General features: G+C 39.6%; 1 protein-coding gene across 2 annotated transcripts in view; it reads left to right on the top strand.

The window, feature by feature from the left end:
- Nucleotides 1–6,523: 6,523 nt before the first annotated feature.
- The window catches only part of LOC122886437 (cyclin-K-like), a 32,660-nt gene continuing 25,330 nt past the window's right edge, over nucleotides 6,524–13,853 (top strand). For both annotated transcript variants that reach the window (XM_044218661.1, XM_044218659.1), the window contains exons 1-2: nucleotides 6,524–6,738; nucleotides 9,274–9,453. In XM_044218661.1, the coding sequence (XP_044074596.1) occupies nucleotides 6,694–6,738; nucleotides 9,274–9,453 (225 nt within the window). In that variant the 5' untranslated portion in view covers nucleotides 6,524–6,693. The remainder of the gene's footprint in view (nucleotides 6,739–9,273; nucleotides 9,454–13,853) is intronic.

Below are 13,853 nucleotides of genomic sequence, written 5' to 3' on the forward strand. Positions count from 1 at the left end.
TTATTGTTATTATTATTATTATTGATTTATACTGCATTACCAATGACAATGAAATAGCTTTGCATGCTCCATTCAAAAAACATTTGCGAAATCTGTGGGACATCCTTCACACCAAGTGCACTAACCTCCTCCTCCACTACCACTTTCACAGCAGTGGCAGGTGATGACTTTGTAGACACCTTCACTTGGTGTCACCTCCGCCTAGAAAAAAAAACAGTTGAATGAACTGCATGAATAAAACAAAACCATGTATTTTCATTGTTAATTGAGGGGGCATCTACAATAAGGGGGGGAAAGACATATTCAGCAACCGACTTCCATCCTTATCATCATGTATGGACAACATTGGATAGACGTATTACACATTTTGATTGTTTGGATGGTGGATGGATATGGCACGATGACCTCGCCCTTCAAAACCACTTTAGGAATGACTTTTTGAATAGGCGGTGATGTCCTGGGAGCAGCCTGTGGCTTTGGTGGTGTTGTCTCCAGTTGCTGATAAGCAGCAGCCCACAGCAACTGAGCAAGGATCGGCATCCCATAAGTATCACTCAAGTGAACCTGCAAAAAAAATTGATTTACATAACAGAAATTTTTGTCTCAATTTGTTATCTACCATGAACTGAACTTGTTATATTAACTACAAAGAAGTGTACATCAAAATTTTTCATTTGCCATGTCACAATTCAATTCAATTTTATTTATATAGCGCCAATTCATAACAGAAGTTATCTCATTTCACTTTTACTATAGAGCAGGTCTTGACTGTACTGTAATATTATTTACAGATACCAATGCACAATAAGAATTCCACCTACAATTTTGAAATAATAATGTAATGGTAGTGGTAAAATTAATATTAATAAAATAATAATAAAAGGAATGATAGTAATAGGAATAATAATCATAATAATAGTAATAAGACTAATAATAACAATGGTAGTAGCAGCTGTTGAGCAGGAACATGGGGGCAGCAGGTGGCCGACAATCACCAATCCAGACTCTGGAGGCAGAAATACCTGCTGAAAGTGACAGAAGGAGAGAGGACGAGAGACGAGAAAGCACAAAACTACGGGAGAGAGAAGATGTTTTGTTAGTAACATGCATTAATGAGATAAAAATGCATACAGATAGAGAGGGAGAGGAGCTTAGTGCATCAGGCAATGGCTCCCAGCAGTCTAGGCCTATAGCAGCATAATTAAGGGATGGTTCAGGCCTCACCCAAGGCAGCCCTAACTTCAAGCTTTATCAAAGAGGAAAGTCTAAAGCCTACTCCTAAATGTGGAGATGGTGTCTGCCTCCCAAACCCAAATTAGGATCTGATTCCACAGGAGAGGAGCTTGATATCTGAAGGCTCTGGCTCCGATTCTACTTTTGGAGACTCTAGGAACCACAAGTAACCCTGCATTCTGGGAGCACAGTGTTCTGTAATGGGGTAATAAGGTATTATGAGCTCTTTAAAATACAATGGTGCCTGACCATTAAGAGCTTTGTAGGTGAGGAGAAGGATTTTCTATAAATTCTACTCTGGATTTTACAGGGAACCAGTGCAGATAAGCTAATATTAGAGAAATATGATCTCTTTTCCTAGTTTTTGTCAGTACACGTGCCGCAGCATTCTGGACTCAACTGGAGAGCCTTAAGGGACTTATTCGGGCAGCCTGATAGTAAGGAATTGCAATAATCAAGCCTAGAAGTAAAAAATCCATGGATTTGTTTTTCAGCATCATTTTGAGACAGGATGTGCTTGAGTTTTGCAATGTTGGGTAGGTGAAAGAAGGAAGTCCTTGAAGTTTGTTTCATGTGGGAGTTAAAGGATAAATCCTATTAAAAGATAACTTACGGTGGTGTAGGAGGCCAGGGCAATGCTATCTAAAGAAACTATATCTTTGGATAATGTGCCTCGTAGGTGTTTGGGGCCAAGTACAATATCTTCAGTTTTGTCAGAGTTTAACATCAGAAAATTGCATCCAGGTCTTTATGTCCTTAAGGCATGCTTTAAGTTTAACTAACTGGTTAGTTTCATCTGGCTTGATCGATAGATATAATTGGGTATCATCATCATAAAAATGAAAGTTTATGGAGTGTTTCCTAATAATATTGCCTAAATAGCCTTTTCTACACTTCTCTATCTCTCTTTGTTGATTTGCCTTCAGATACACTTTTTTTGACACTGACAGCAATGAGGGCTACATTGCCTCGAAGCTTAAAAACAGGGATAACTTAGCAGTGGCGGTAGCAATGGGGCTAGGAGAAGGAGCTCTCACACCTCAGACAGCACCAGACCATAGCTGGGAGAGAGAATTGACTAAAGAGCAGCAGTTGGAGGGAGACCATTGTCACAAGGCCATATCTTGACTGAAACACAGCAAAGACAACGAAGAGAACTTCTTAAAAATGAGAGCAACCTTCCAGCACAGACAAAAGTTGATCCACAATCCTGAGCAATGCAACACAGTGCTTACAGTGCTCTGCTTGACCACCTCATGTAGTTTGCAGAGTGGAACCCCGATGAGGATGACGAGGTCCCAGGTAAATGATTGACATTAACCTGGTGTGTATCTGGCCACCTTTTCCAATTTTGACTTATTTAATTTATTGACATGGCAAATGGTTGTGTAGTCAAATAGTATTTTTATTGACAAGAGTCTTTTGTAATTTAATATTGATGTATCAAGTGCTTTTGTTTGGTGTATTTCATGCTGAAAGCAGCTGCTCTGCCCCCTTCTTCTCAGGTTGGGATAGTGACATGGCCTCACTGCTACTGCTGGTCGTATCCAAGATGTGTCAAGTCAAGTCATGTTTCACAAGGTCAGTGTGTCCTGATATCCATTTTTAGTCATCCAATAGGCAATAATATAACCCCCACTCCAAAAACAAAAAAACATTTTGGCCAACTATCATGCCCTCCACTGCAAACAAAGGAACTATACAGGTGGATTGTCTCACAGGTAGAGATTCACATGATGGGGTCACATGACAACAACATACACACTGAATAGAGTAAATTTCAGTGAGGAAATATGATGCTGAATTTTGCTCATTGCCTGTTGTCAGTCTTTACATTTCTATTGACCTTGTGCGTATTACCAGTTATCAGACTCAACAAATATGTTGCCGTTAGCCATTTTTGCTCATATTTCCATAGTTTTTGCCCATTTCCAAGTTTTGCATTGACTGTACCACACCTTATAATGCACTGCTGTAGAAATAATGTGTGATCAGTATTACCACCATTTGTATTGAATACCAAGGCACACTGGATTCCTGCACTTGAGGTCATTCATTGCCAGACCCCTTGTGTACAACATACAACTACATAGTTAACATTGAGTGGCATTGGATGCTGAGCTATATGTTGGGTATGGACCAAGTGTCCTATTGGAATGGATTGCACTACATCAGTTAGTTTTGTATTATTTGTCATTGTCAAAACACAATTACAATTTTAGCCTGCTGCGTGTTACTCTATTTAGTTTTCTTACTTGGTCCAATTTTATATCCTTTCAGTTCCCACACACGGCCTTATGACTGTTCCCCCAGTGAAGCATCCAAGGTCCAGCCTTCCTCACTCAAGACATGCCTGAGACAAGAGTGACTGTATTCCAGGTAGAACAATGCACTGGAGGCATGTGAATTTGGGCAGTGTGATTTGGAACTGTATAGTAAATAATGTAAGACTCAACTCTGCTCTTCTAACCTTATTAAATAACTAACATGGAAAGCATAAATGCTTTCTACGATGTAACATGGAAAGCATTTTTGGAAATTTTGTAACATGTAAAAATGAATAAGTGACATGTCTTTATGTCAAGGTTACAGCCGTGACACTAGTTTTCCCTTATGTTTCCTTGTGTACCCCCTCTCTGATGTCTCTGGTGTTTTTCTGTCTGTCTTTCTGTGTGTATGTGTGGCGTGGATGTGGCACTCCTTCCCTGACTCCCCTGGCTTCCTGCTGATTAAGCACACCTGCCTTCGTCACTCTCATAATGCTGTAGTAATATATATTATATATATATATATATATATATATGCTTCAGGCCTCCTGTGATTCTAGTGTTCTTAGTGATTTGTTTCCTCATGTGATTTTCCTGCCTAATCGTGTCTCTTTTTTGCTTCAGGATCATACCTCACCTGTCTGCCAACCAGCCTGCCTACCTGCTCTTAACCCGTCATCCACCAGTCATCTCCAGCTAGCCACGCCATTCCCTCTCACTCATCCACCTTGCTCCTCCTCCTCAGCCAGCTGACTCCCTGCTCATTTCACCTCCAGTCCCCGCTTCCCTTACAATAAATACCCTTTTTGATTCATCTATGTCTGTGTGTGGGTTTAATCTGCAAATCATAACACTTACTTTATTGATCCCCGTAGGGATACACCGTATTTCTGATTCTGATTCTGATTAAAGAATGTTTGCAAGCCCTTAAAATGTCTTACATTTATTTTTGTTCATAAAGGTGTCTAATACATCATGACAAAATATATTATGGTGATAAAAGTCTGCAATGTGTCCTTTTCTTGAACCAAAATAAACATTTGGACAAATGTTGATGTTGTCATTTAGATAATTGTCAAAATGTCAAGTAGCTAAGACTACAACTTGCATGTGCTTACTTGTGTGGCAAACTGTCTTAAATGCTTCTTCTGCAGATGTCCTATTTTAATATGTGGGGTCCCTAACTGAAATATAGTTCACCACTTGAAAAAGACAAAAATAATCAACACTGATGATGTTGAAATCATTGGTCTATGGTTGTGTCTGTCCTGGAACTACAACAATGCAAGACAATGCATATTTTACTGACAAGCAGTTTTGGGTGCATTAATGTAGTTCTTGTGCACTTTAATCTGTTGACATATCAAGAAATTGCAATGACGGTGATGACGTAATTTTATAAGAAATATACTAGGGAGGAAGTAGTCATCATATTCTGTCAATATGCTGCAGTTGATGCTTATGATGGTGGTAGAGATCATTATTATGGTGATGGGAGTTACTGCATGTTATACTAGCACTTATGCTTTGGGGGACCTGCTATGGACATTGCACTAGTGCAAGTTGCCCTTTTTATGTTGTTTCTGTATCTAGTTTTGTATGTTTGTCTTATCTTCTGTACAATAATTATGCTTGCTGTAGCACATATTGCCTACCTAGAAATGTAACTTGCACTTGATCTCAATGGCACTTGTACTTGATATGTGTATTTTTTACTGCTGCACTGAGTATGTTTGAAAATAATTTTTGAGGTCATGAATTACGGAAACAATGGTATTTCACTGGTAGGATAGTATAGAAATTAAATTACAACACCATGATATGCCTTTTTTAATACACAAAATCTAAAAGTATGGTCAGAGTTTAGAAAGTAAGTGACCAATCAGCAATGCTGTAGAAAGGTAAACGATATCTCAGCAACGTAAATCTATAATATTATGATGGACGGATTCACAACGTTATGTGAGGACTGTCTGCTGACGTAATCACAACGTTGAGGTATGGTTATTATATTACCTCGTGAAATTTAAAGTTTTTAGAACATAATTGTAACATATCCACAACGTTGTTTTTTGATGTTGCAGTGACGGGGCCCTGGTCTTCCATTTTTACGTAAATACTACGTAATACATTTTATACATAAAGCAGACGTTATTATACCAATAGAGGACGTTAATAGTACATTGCCCCAACTACATTTTGTTTGTAGAGCGTGCATACTGTGATAAGGGCCCCTTGAGACGAGCCCACAGAGAATTATCCCCAACACTGCAGACTGCAGATCCTCCCCAGCTCTACAGAGCTTTTTGGCCTCTTTTAGCTTTTTGTTTTTGTTCCTCAGCCTACAAACTCCACTACCTGCCCAGCACCTAACAGCAGACAAACAAAGTTAGTAACTAGCTAGTGACATAATGGAGCTTTCAGCAGCTAAAGAACCAAAGTTGGTAGAGACCAAACAGAGCTAAAAGGAGAGTGAATGAATGCTGCTGTTGCTCTGTGTCTATTGTATAGTAAGTAAAATAAATAGCTAATTGTTTGCTAACATTTTCACCATAACTTTACAAGGGGCTCTTCTCATTTCTCTTTTTGTGCCTCCTCAGAAATCAATCTCAGCACGCCATCTTGAAGGACATCTCAATTCCTAAAATGCATCTCGAGGAGGCTTGCCGGAGGAGCTATCAGCTCAGTGTATGTGTTCAGCAATAATTTGCTGTTTTTCATGTTGTCATGTAGTTTGTACAGTCCTGTCACGACAGTTGCAATTGGGGCTGTGGGCTGCATTTGAGATCAATTTTACTTTGTCAGTGTGTTTGTGTGTAGGCCTATATAATATACTGTATAATGCCTATATAACTCAGAGTTATATGAGCTACAGTATATTATATATATATATTTTATATTATGTACAATATACTGTGTCACTTTTGTATAGTACTTTAAAAAATTGGTGTAGTGATTCACACAATAAAATATATAAAGGCTATACTGTATGTAAATAACCATAAGTAAATTTTTGTCATAGAAAAGGTAATTGTCTTTTATTTTGAAATTTATATAGTGAAATGGTTGACTTCCGGTTTTAAGCTACGCGCATTTCCTCTTCTTTTGGAAGCGCGCGCGCCCTAGCTAGCGCAGTTTTTACAGTGTACAGCTTGTTAGCCCAAATATGACAGTAACTTGACACGGAGCAGTGATGAACGTTAAATTCATATTTGCAGCCCCTCCAAGGAGGCAAAAGGTATTTAAATGAGTTGAGATACGATCATTTTGTTTGATAATGTGTTCGTTTTTGCATCAATGTAAGACAACAGTATGTGAACAATGTGAGCTAATCGGTCACATGTTTTGTATGCATTTCAGCTCTTACGTTGGTGATATGGTGTATGGTTTAAGGTTCAAAGGAAAGTATTAAACATCATAAAACCACCAGTAAAAGTCTCATCCTTGTACGGGGGGCCTGCTACACTGTATGTGTGTGTTAAATAAAAGAAAAAGTATGACATCTGTACATTCTTGTCACATTATGCCACATTGTGAATTTAATTAAAAGTAAATATATAAGTTTTCATGAACCGTGTAGTGTTTTTTAGTATGGTGTTAATCTAAATTTTTCTAATTTTCAAATCCTATGAAAAAACCAACAGTGTGCTAGGGTGCGTCACACAATACTTTCTGACTTCCCTACCCTGGCTGTGGCTCTCAGCCCAAGAAAAAAAATCTTTAAAAGATTTATTTTTTTCTATGTCAGATATACAGCTTAGTTGTAAAAAAACAAAAACAAAAGGCTCAGTAATCCTCTAAAACAGCTGGCCACTGTAGTTTTTAGCAAGCGTTACTCAAACGGGAGGACATTTTTCATTTATTGAGGACTATTTTCAGCTGCGGATTAATCCACATTTGGTGCTCTAGTGAGTATTCCTGGCAGCAGGATGGTGTATGTGGGACTGAGTCAAAATAAACCACAGTGTGTGTGTGTGTTCATGGTCATGAAGGAACATGTCACCCAATGCAACTGTGTGGCTCACTGATGTGTTTTTAATAGTTTTTGGACAACAATGGGGCTCTATGGCACAGCAGAATAAAATATATCAGTCTTTGGAAACACACTAATACTTTTTAGTAGGATCAGTTCATTGTTGGTTTGGAACTTTTCAAGTCTTGTGAACTGAAAAATATAGAATATAACCAGAAGTTTATTGTAAAATCATGAGAGGTTACTAGGGCAGGCTAGGGTGGGGCAGTGCAATATAACAGGCAAACATAGAAGGTGTCAAAATCAAAGTCCAAGAACAAACTTAAAACATCCCGGAGGAGAAAAAGGTTCTTTAAAAACTCAACAGAACTCCAGAAGTGTTCAACATAAAATATCAGTTTTCCCCTTTAAAGGTGTCTTCTTCCACTTGAACAGTTCTTATTCATTAAGGTACATTCCTGAATATAGGTGGTCTTTTCAAAGTCTGTTTGCCCAGCTCCCACCAGCCGTGAGCTCACTGTCACTCTAGTCCTCCTGTTCTGGCGTTTGTGAAGGTCCTAAGTCCTGTTTCAATTAGGTGGCTGAAGCACCTACACCTGTGTGAGTGGTGAGGCATTCTGGGAGATGTAGTGTGTGCAACGGCGGCCATTTTTTGATGTGGCAGCTGATTCTGTATGGGAATATAGCACCCCATACTACATGATCCCTTATGATGCCACAGTATATGGTCTGAAACAAACCAGAAATCAAATTAATTTTCACCTTTATCAATACTTGCTACAATACATATTGTGCCATAATCCAAAATGAGCATTTATATAGAGGGCAAGTTTGCAGTATGAACTAGCACTATAAAACAAGTAGCAGCATTCACCACTTACCTTCTCCACCTTTCAGGGTGAGTGAGCATCAGCATATTATTGGGGTTAGCAGGTGGTCACCTCCCTGCAACCTGGTTAGTGCACCGTCCTGGTCAGTGCAGATCACTGAAGACCTCACCTGGACAAAAAAACACCACCACCATCACCAAGAAAGTCCAGCAGTGCCTCCACTTTGGATACTATATTTGATTTTAGACCTTGAGGTCCAGAGGGAGAGAGAAAACAATTTAACTATCCTTAGAGAAACATTTTCACTTCCTTTGGAAATGATGTTATGTCTGAAAACCTGCAGAAAACGAGAGAAATATGTTATTCCAAAACATTTTTGCTCAAATGTTGGTGTCCATTAACTTGGATCAACCTTGCCCCTGGTCTGTATGCCCAGTTATAATCTTGGCAGTGACCAAGCATCATATCACTGACAAAAAACAATGCATTTATCTCATGTCGCAGAAAGCACAATATCTCCAAGTATAATAAATAGTCATAGTCATCAGACTGTTGTTCTTCTGGTTTGTTTTTGCCATAGCAACACTGCCCTTCATCATTATGACCATCGTGTTCAAGCCATATCAAAGAGGGGTTTACTGTGACAACAAGAGCATCATGTACCCCCCAAACCAGACACCATCCCCGTGGCATCACCATATCAATGATGACCTGCTCTGTCATCACTGTAAGTTTTTACCCAGAGCATCAATATCCCCTCTTTCTCACAGGGAGCTACCTCAGTATCACCTCAGTAAAGCCAAAAGCTACAAGGTTTACAGGAATTCACTCATTTAACAACACCCTGTGGCCTTAAGGAATCGGCCAAAGTATTGATGTATAAGGAGGAAAAGTTATTTCATTCTAATGATGCAAAAAATGCAAAGAAATTGGGAAAACAAACTTTTCACTGTGTGCCCTCTTCCCTCAGATCTTGTCTGGAGAAGCTTATCTGGTCCACAGCAAGAGGATTTACTCTAATTCTGACCAGTATGTAGCCGCACTCTACAAGGTAGTGGGCACCTTCTTGTTTGGAGCAGCTGTTAGCCAGTCGCTGACCGACTACTCTGTTCACTCCTCTTTTGGAATGTACTGCATGCTCTTCCTAGCGGTAAGTACAACACAAGACTAAATCCATCACTAAAACATAGTGTAAATATGCGTCTCTATGTAGTAAATATAGAAATATCTCCACGTGATTTCCATGCAAATATCTCGGTGTGAATCAGGGATAACAGTCCTCAGATGGGCTTATCTGAGACAGACAGACATACATTTGCATTTGGATCTATACTCAAGGGCTAATTGTTGAGAAGGAGAAAAGGCTCATAGAGGCAGTTTGAGCCTGTGGACATAAAAGGACAAGGACAAGAGTTCAGAGGAAGAATGTGTATACTGAGAGAAACGATCTGGAGGCCTCTGCTGCCTTTTTCCCAGCAATGTTGAAGGCAAAGCATGTGCTGTGTTCTGTCTTCCAGGCCTATCTAGTTCATATCCCAAATGCATACTTGTACATGGATGGGTTGACAATAAAGAGAATCTGAGTCTGAGTCTGAACCTGCATGTTTTATTCAACTGGGTCCATGACAGCTCAAAAAAGGCTTTTCAGGAGGTCCCCAGAACATCATCCTCCACCTCCTCTTTTGTCAGAACCAGGTTCCCAAGAAGTTTTCAAGTTTCTTTCTAGGCATCCTTATATATTTATGCTATTTCCTTCTGAGACCTGTGTAACTGATTGATGATTAGATAGATCTATTTAGGTGTTACCTACCTTATATCCCTGTATTTAAATGAACTTGAACTTGAATTAAAGAAACATGATCACACAGGGAGCCTGCTTACTCAGGCACTTGCGAAGCTACTGTGAAAATCATCCCAACAAATATGCTATTGTACAAGATTTCTACAGTGCCACCCACTCAGAATTGCTGCTTCCAGTTCCATAGGCGTAAGCGGGGGGGGGGGGGGGTTGGTTTTCTTAATTCATTAATCATCACAGAATAATAGGGATTAAGTACAGTTACATTGTGGCATAACTATCAAATGGCTGAATAGATGTTGTGGACACACTCCTCTGTCGCCTGGGAAGAGGAAGTCCCCTGATCCTCTTAAAAAATTGTGGAGTTTTGTGATTTGTTGAGTTAGGGGAAGCTTTACAAAAAATTGAAACGCTGTCTTTGTCAAATTCTTAATTATTTGTAAATTTGGCAAATGTAAAACATTAAGTAATTTCTTTATTTGGGTAAAAACATTATGTTAGCTTGTCCCATGGCATGTTGCTGTACTGGTGTGTAGCGGCACACAGTAATTTCTTACTATATATCATTCTACCCATATTTCTTTTATTTTTCACATAGTTCTGTTGAATAATGCAATTTTTGGTGCTTTCATGGCACAGAATAGAAGGTATAATCAATAACTACTGGCATGTCTCTTTCAACTTTCTGGAGTTGGTGAGCTGGTCAGCTGGGGCCTCATTTATAAAACAAAATTTTGCATATGTACAAATGAGGAAATGTACGTACGCCAAAAATATTCTGATTTATAAAATCTTGTGTACACCTGCCAGTTCTTAATTTCCTTTAATAAAGCCCAAATGACCTTGGAATTGTTCGCACATGCACAAGCCCAACACACCAGCCAGAAACACGCTTAATTAATATTGATAGGCATATAAATGTCTTTGATAATTTCTATGTAGACTATGTCGTGCAAAAATGGCAATGTCAGAGCGCAAAGGTAAGAAGAGAAATTTCTCAGACTGTGAGATTGAGATGCTTTTGGGGGATATTGAGGCCAGAAAAAGAGTTTTGTTTGCTAGCCATAGCCCTGGCATTACTAACAAAATGAAATTTGTTGAGTGGCAACATGTAGTAGCAGCTGTCAATACTGCCAGCTCTGAGAGCCGAATCATGTCGGAGGTGAAGAAAAAGTTGTCTGACTTCAAAGTTAATGCCTAAAAGCACATCACTCTGCACAGGCAGAGCATCAGTGCCACTGGTGGGGGCACGGGGACACTGGACCTCTTTCCCTTAGATGGCATCAATTCTTGGGGACGCAAGGGGGGTGACGTAGACATGGCTAAAGATAAGAACGTAGATGATCCAGGTAAACAACCCAAGGTTTAAAATTTGTGTGTAGTGCACCAAGGCTAATCATTATTTCACATTTGTTTTCACACTAAGATGCACTGATTTATTATCTAAGCATATTTCTTCACTTTCAGATTTTGGGCATCACTCAATGGGTGCGAGTGGAAGTGAGGAGGAAACTGTGTTGCGGGTCCCCGCATCTCCAGTGCACCCCGTCCCTTTAGCCAGCCACGTTTAGCCAGTGGCCACGTCCTGAATGATGCTGTGTTACAGACATAAGTTGATCAAATGGAACTGTGGAAGTGAGAGAAATAAGAACAGTATTGTCTGACATTTGCTCCACTCTCATAGAACTTGAAAAAATAAATATACGTGACAATTCTAGGGTTCAAGCCAACACAGACCATTAGAAGTTTAAAGGTTTTGATCTGGACTTAGTCAAATGTGGCCTAGATGTGACAAAAGCGGTGAAATCTCCCTTTTTTGCATTTTCACAAATAGAATAAAGAAAACAAACAATTTCTGATTTATAGTCTGGTTTGTGTTATGCCACGGCCAGTTTTTTGCACAATGTGTTTCTGAGTTTCTGTAAATGTACACAAATTTCCTCGTCAATTTTTTTTTAATAAATCCCAATTTATGTTTAGAAAGTGGTGTATGTACATCATAAGCACTTTTCTGTAACCTAATGCTAGGGGAAAAGAGTCTTGATAGAGCTCTCCAGAGATTAAGCAGGGTTTTAGCTGACGATTCCATTGTAGGGAACTAGGCAGGGAAGAATGTTGGTTTCCGATGCAGTCTTTGCTGCGCAGTGTTCCGATTGCGCAGGTCGGAGGAAACCGGTCGCTCCTTCCTGTTTTCCTTACAGAGTTAGCAGCTCAGCGCTAACTGGCTTTATTGCTTCTGTTGCTTGTAAAGTTAACTAGCAGACTTTGTGTCTTACCTACTGACGCTAACTAAACTTGGTTGCCGGGATCTTAGGCAGGCTCTTGCATCGCTGCTGTAAGAAAGCGAGTCGGGTAGTGTTACACGGTCGGGGGGATAATCCCGGGGATATCCAGTTACAGGAAGTGACCGGAGGAGAGGTGTGACTGTACCACTAAAAGATTCAGTGCCAATACACACTACCAGGAAGAAGGGACAGCTCTGCCTGCCAAAACCCACATACAACAACCTGTCACGATCGTATTTCCAACAACAAAACACATCTGCTAACAGTAGGTCAACATAAACAACAGTTAGTTTACTTATAAATTGCTTCTAAATTGTTCCAGTCTGTTTGTTGCCCAGCACAGACCTGTGGGTTTTTAATCCGTGCTGGAGGGAACCCTGCTGCCTTTCCAAAACTGCTGTGGATTTTTGGCAGGCGTTTCTTGCAAAAATCTAGTAAAAGGACAAAATAAGTCGTGATGTTTCATGATGTTCAGTTTTATTCCAACAACCATGTTTCTACAGTAGCCCAGAATGGACAAACCAAACACTGGTTCTAGATAGGGCCTCTCATTCCACAACCTGAGGGACAGTGAATTACCTACACACACACATTCATAAAATAAAAAGAGTATTTGTAGTTGTAACTTTTTGTATTTGTATTTTAACTGCAAGTCTACAATTTATTATTATTATTATTATTATTATTATTATCATCTTAACTTACCTATCAGTATATATTTGAATATCAGAATTCTTCTGTTTATGTATGTTTTTATTTTACACACTTTAGCAATGTTAACATGTGTTTCCTATGCCAATAAAGCCCAATTGAATTGAATTGAACTGAGAGAGAGAGGTGGTGAGAAAGAAGGGGGGAGGGGAGAAAGAAGCACAATGCAAATTCCACCTAGATTTTAAAATAATAATAATGTAATGGTAGTGGTAATATTAATAAAATAATAATAATAGGAATGATAGTGATAGGAATAATAATCATAATAATAAGACTAATAATAACAATGGTAGTAGCAGTTGTCGAGCAGGAACACAGGGGCAGCAGGTGGCCCACAACCACAGATCCAGACTCTGCAGCTCTGGAGGCAGAAATACCTGCTGAAAGCGACAGAAGGAGAGAGGAGAGAGACGAGAAAGCACAAAACGACAGGAGAAAGAGGATGTCGAGTTAGTAACATGCATTAATGGGATAAAAATGCATACAGATGGAGGGGGAGGGGAGGAGAGAGGAGCTCAGGCATCAGGCGACAGCTCCCGGCAGTCTAGGCCTATAACAGTATAACTAAGGGATGGTTCAGGACTCACCCAAGCCAGCTGTAACTATAAGCTTTATCAAAGAGGAAAGTCTTAAGCCTACTCCTAAATGTGGAGTTGGTGTCTGCCTCCTGAACTCAAACTGGGACCTGATTTCACAGGAGAGGAGCTTGATAACTGAAGGCTCTGGCTGGCATTCTACTTTTGGAGACTCTAG

Source organism: Siniperca chuatsi, linkage group LG13 (assembly GCF_020085105.1).
Source record: "Siniperca chuatsi isolate FFG_IHB_CAS linkage group LG13, ASM2008510v1, whole genome shotgun sequence".
NCBI lineage: Eukaryota > Metazoa > Chordata > Actinopteri > Centrarchiformes > Sinipercidae > Siniperca > Siniperca chuatsi.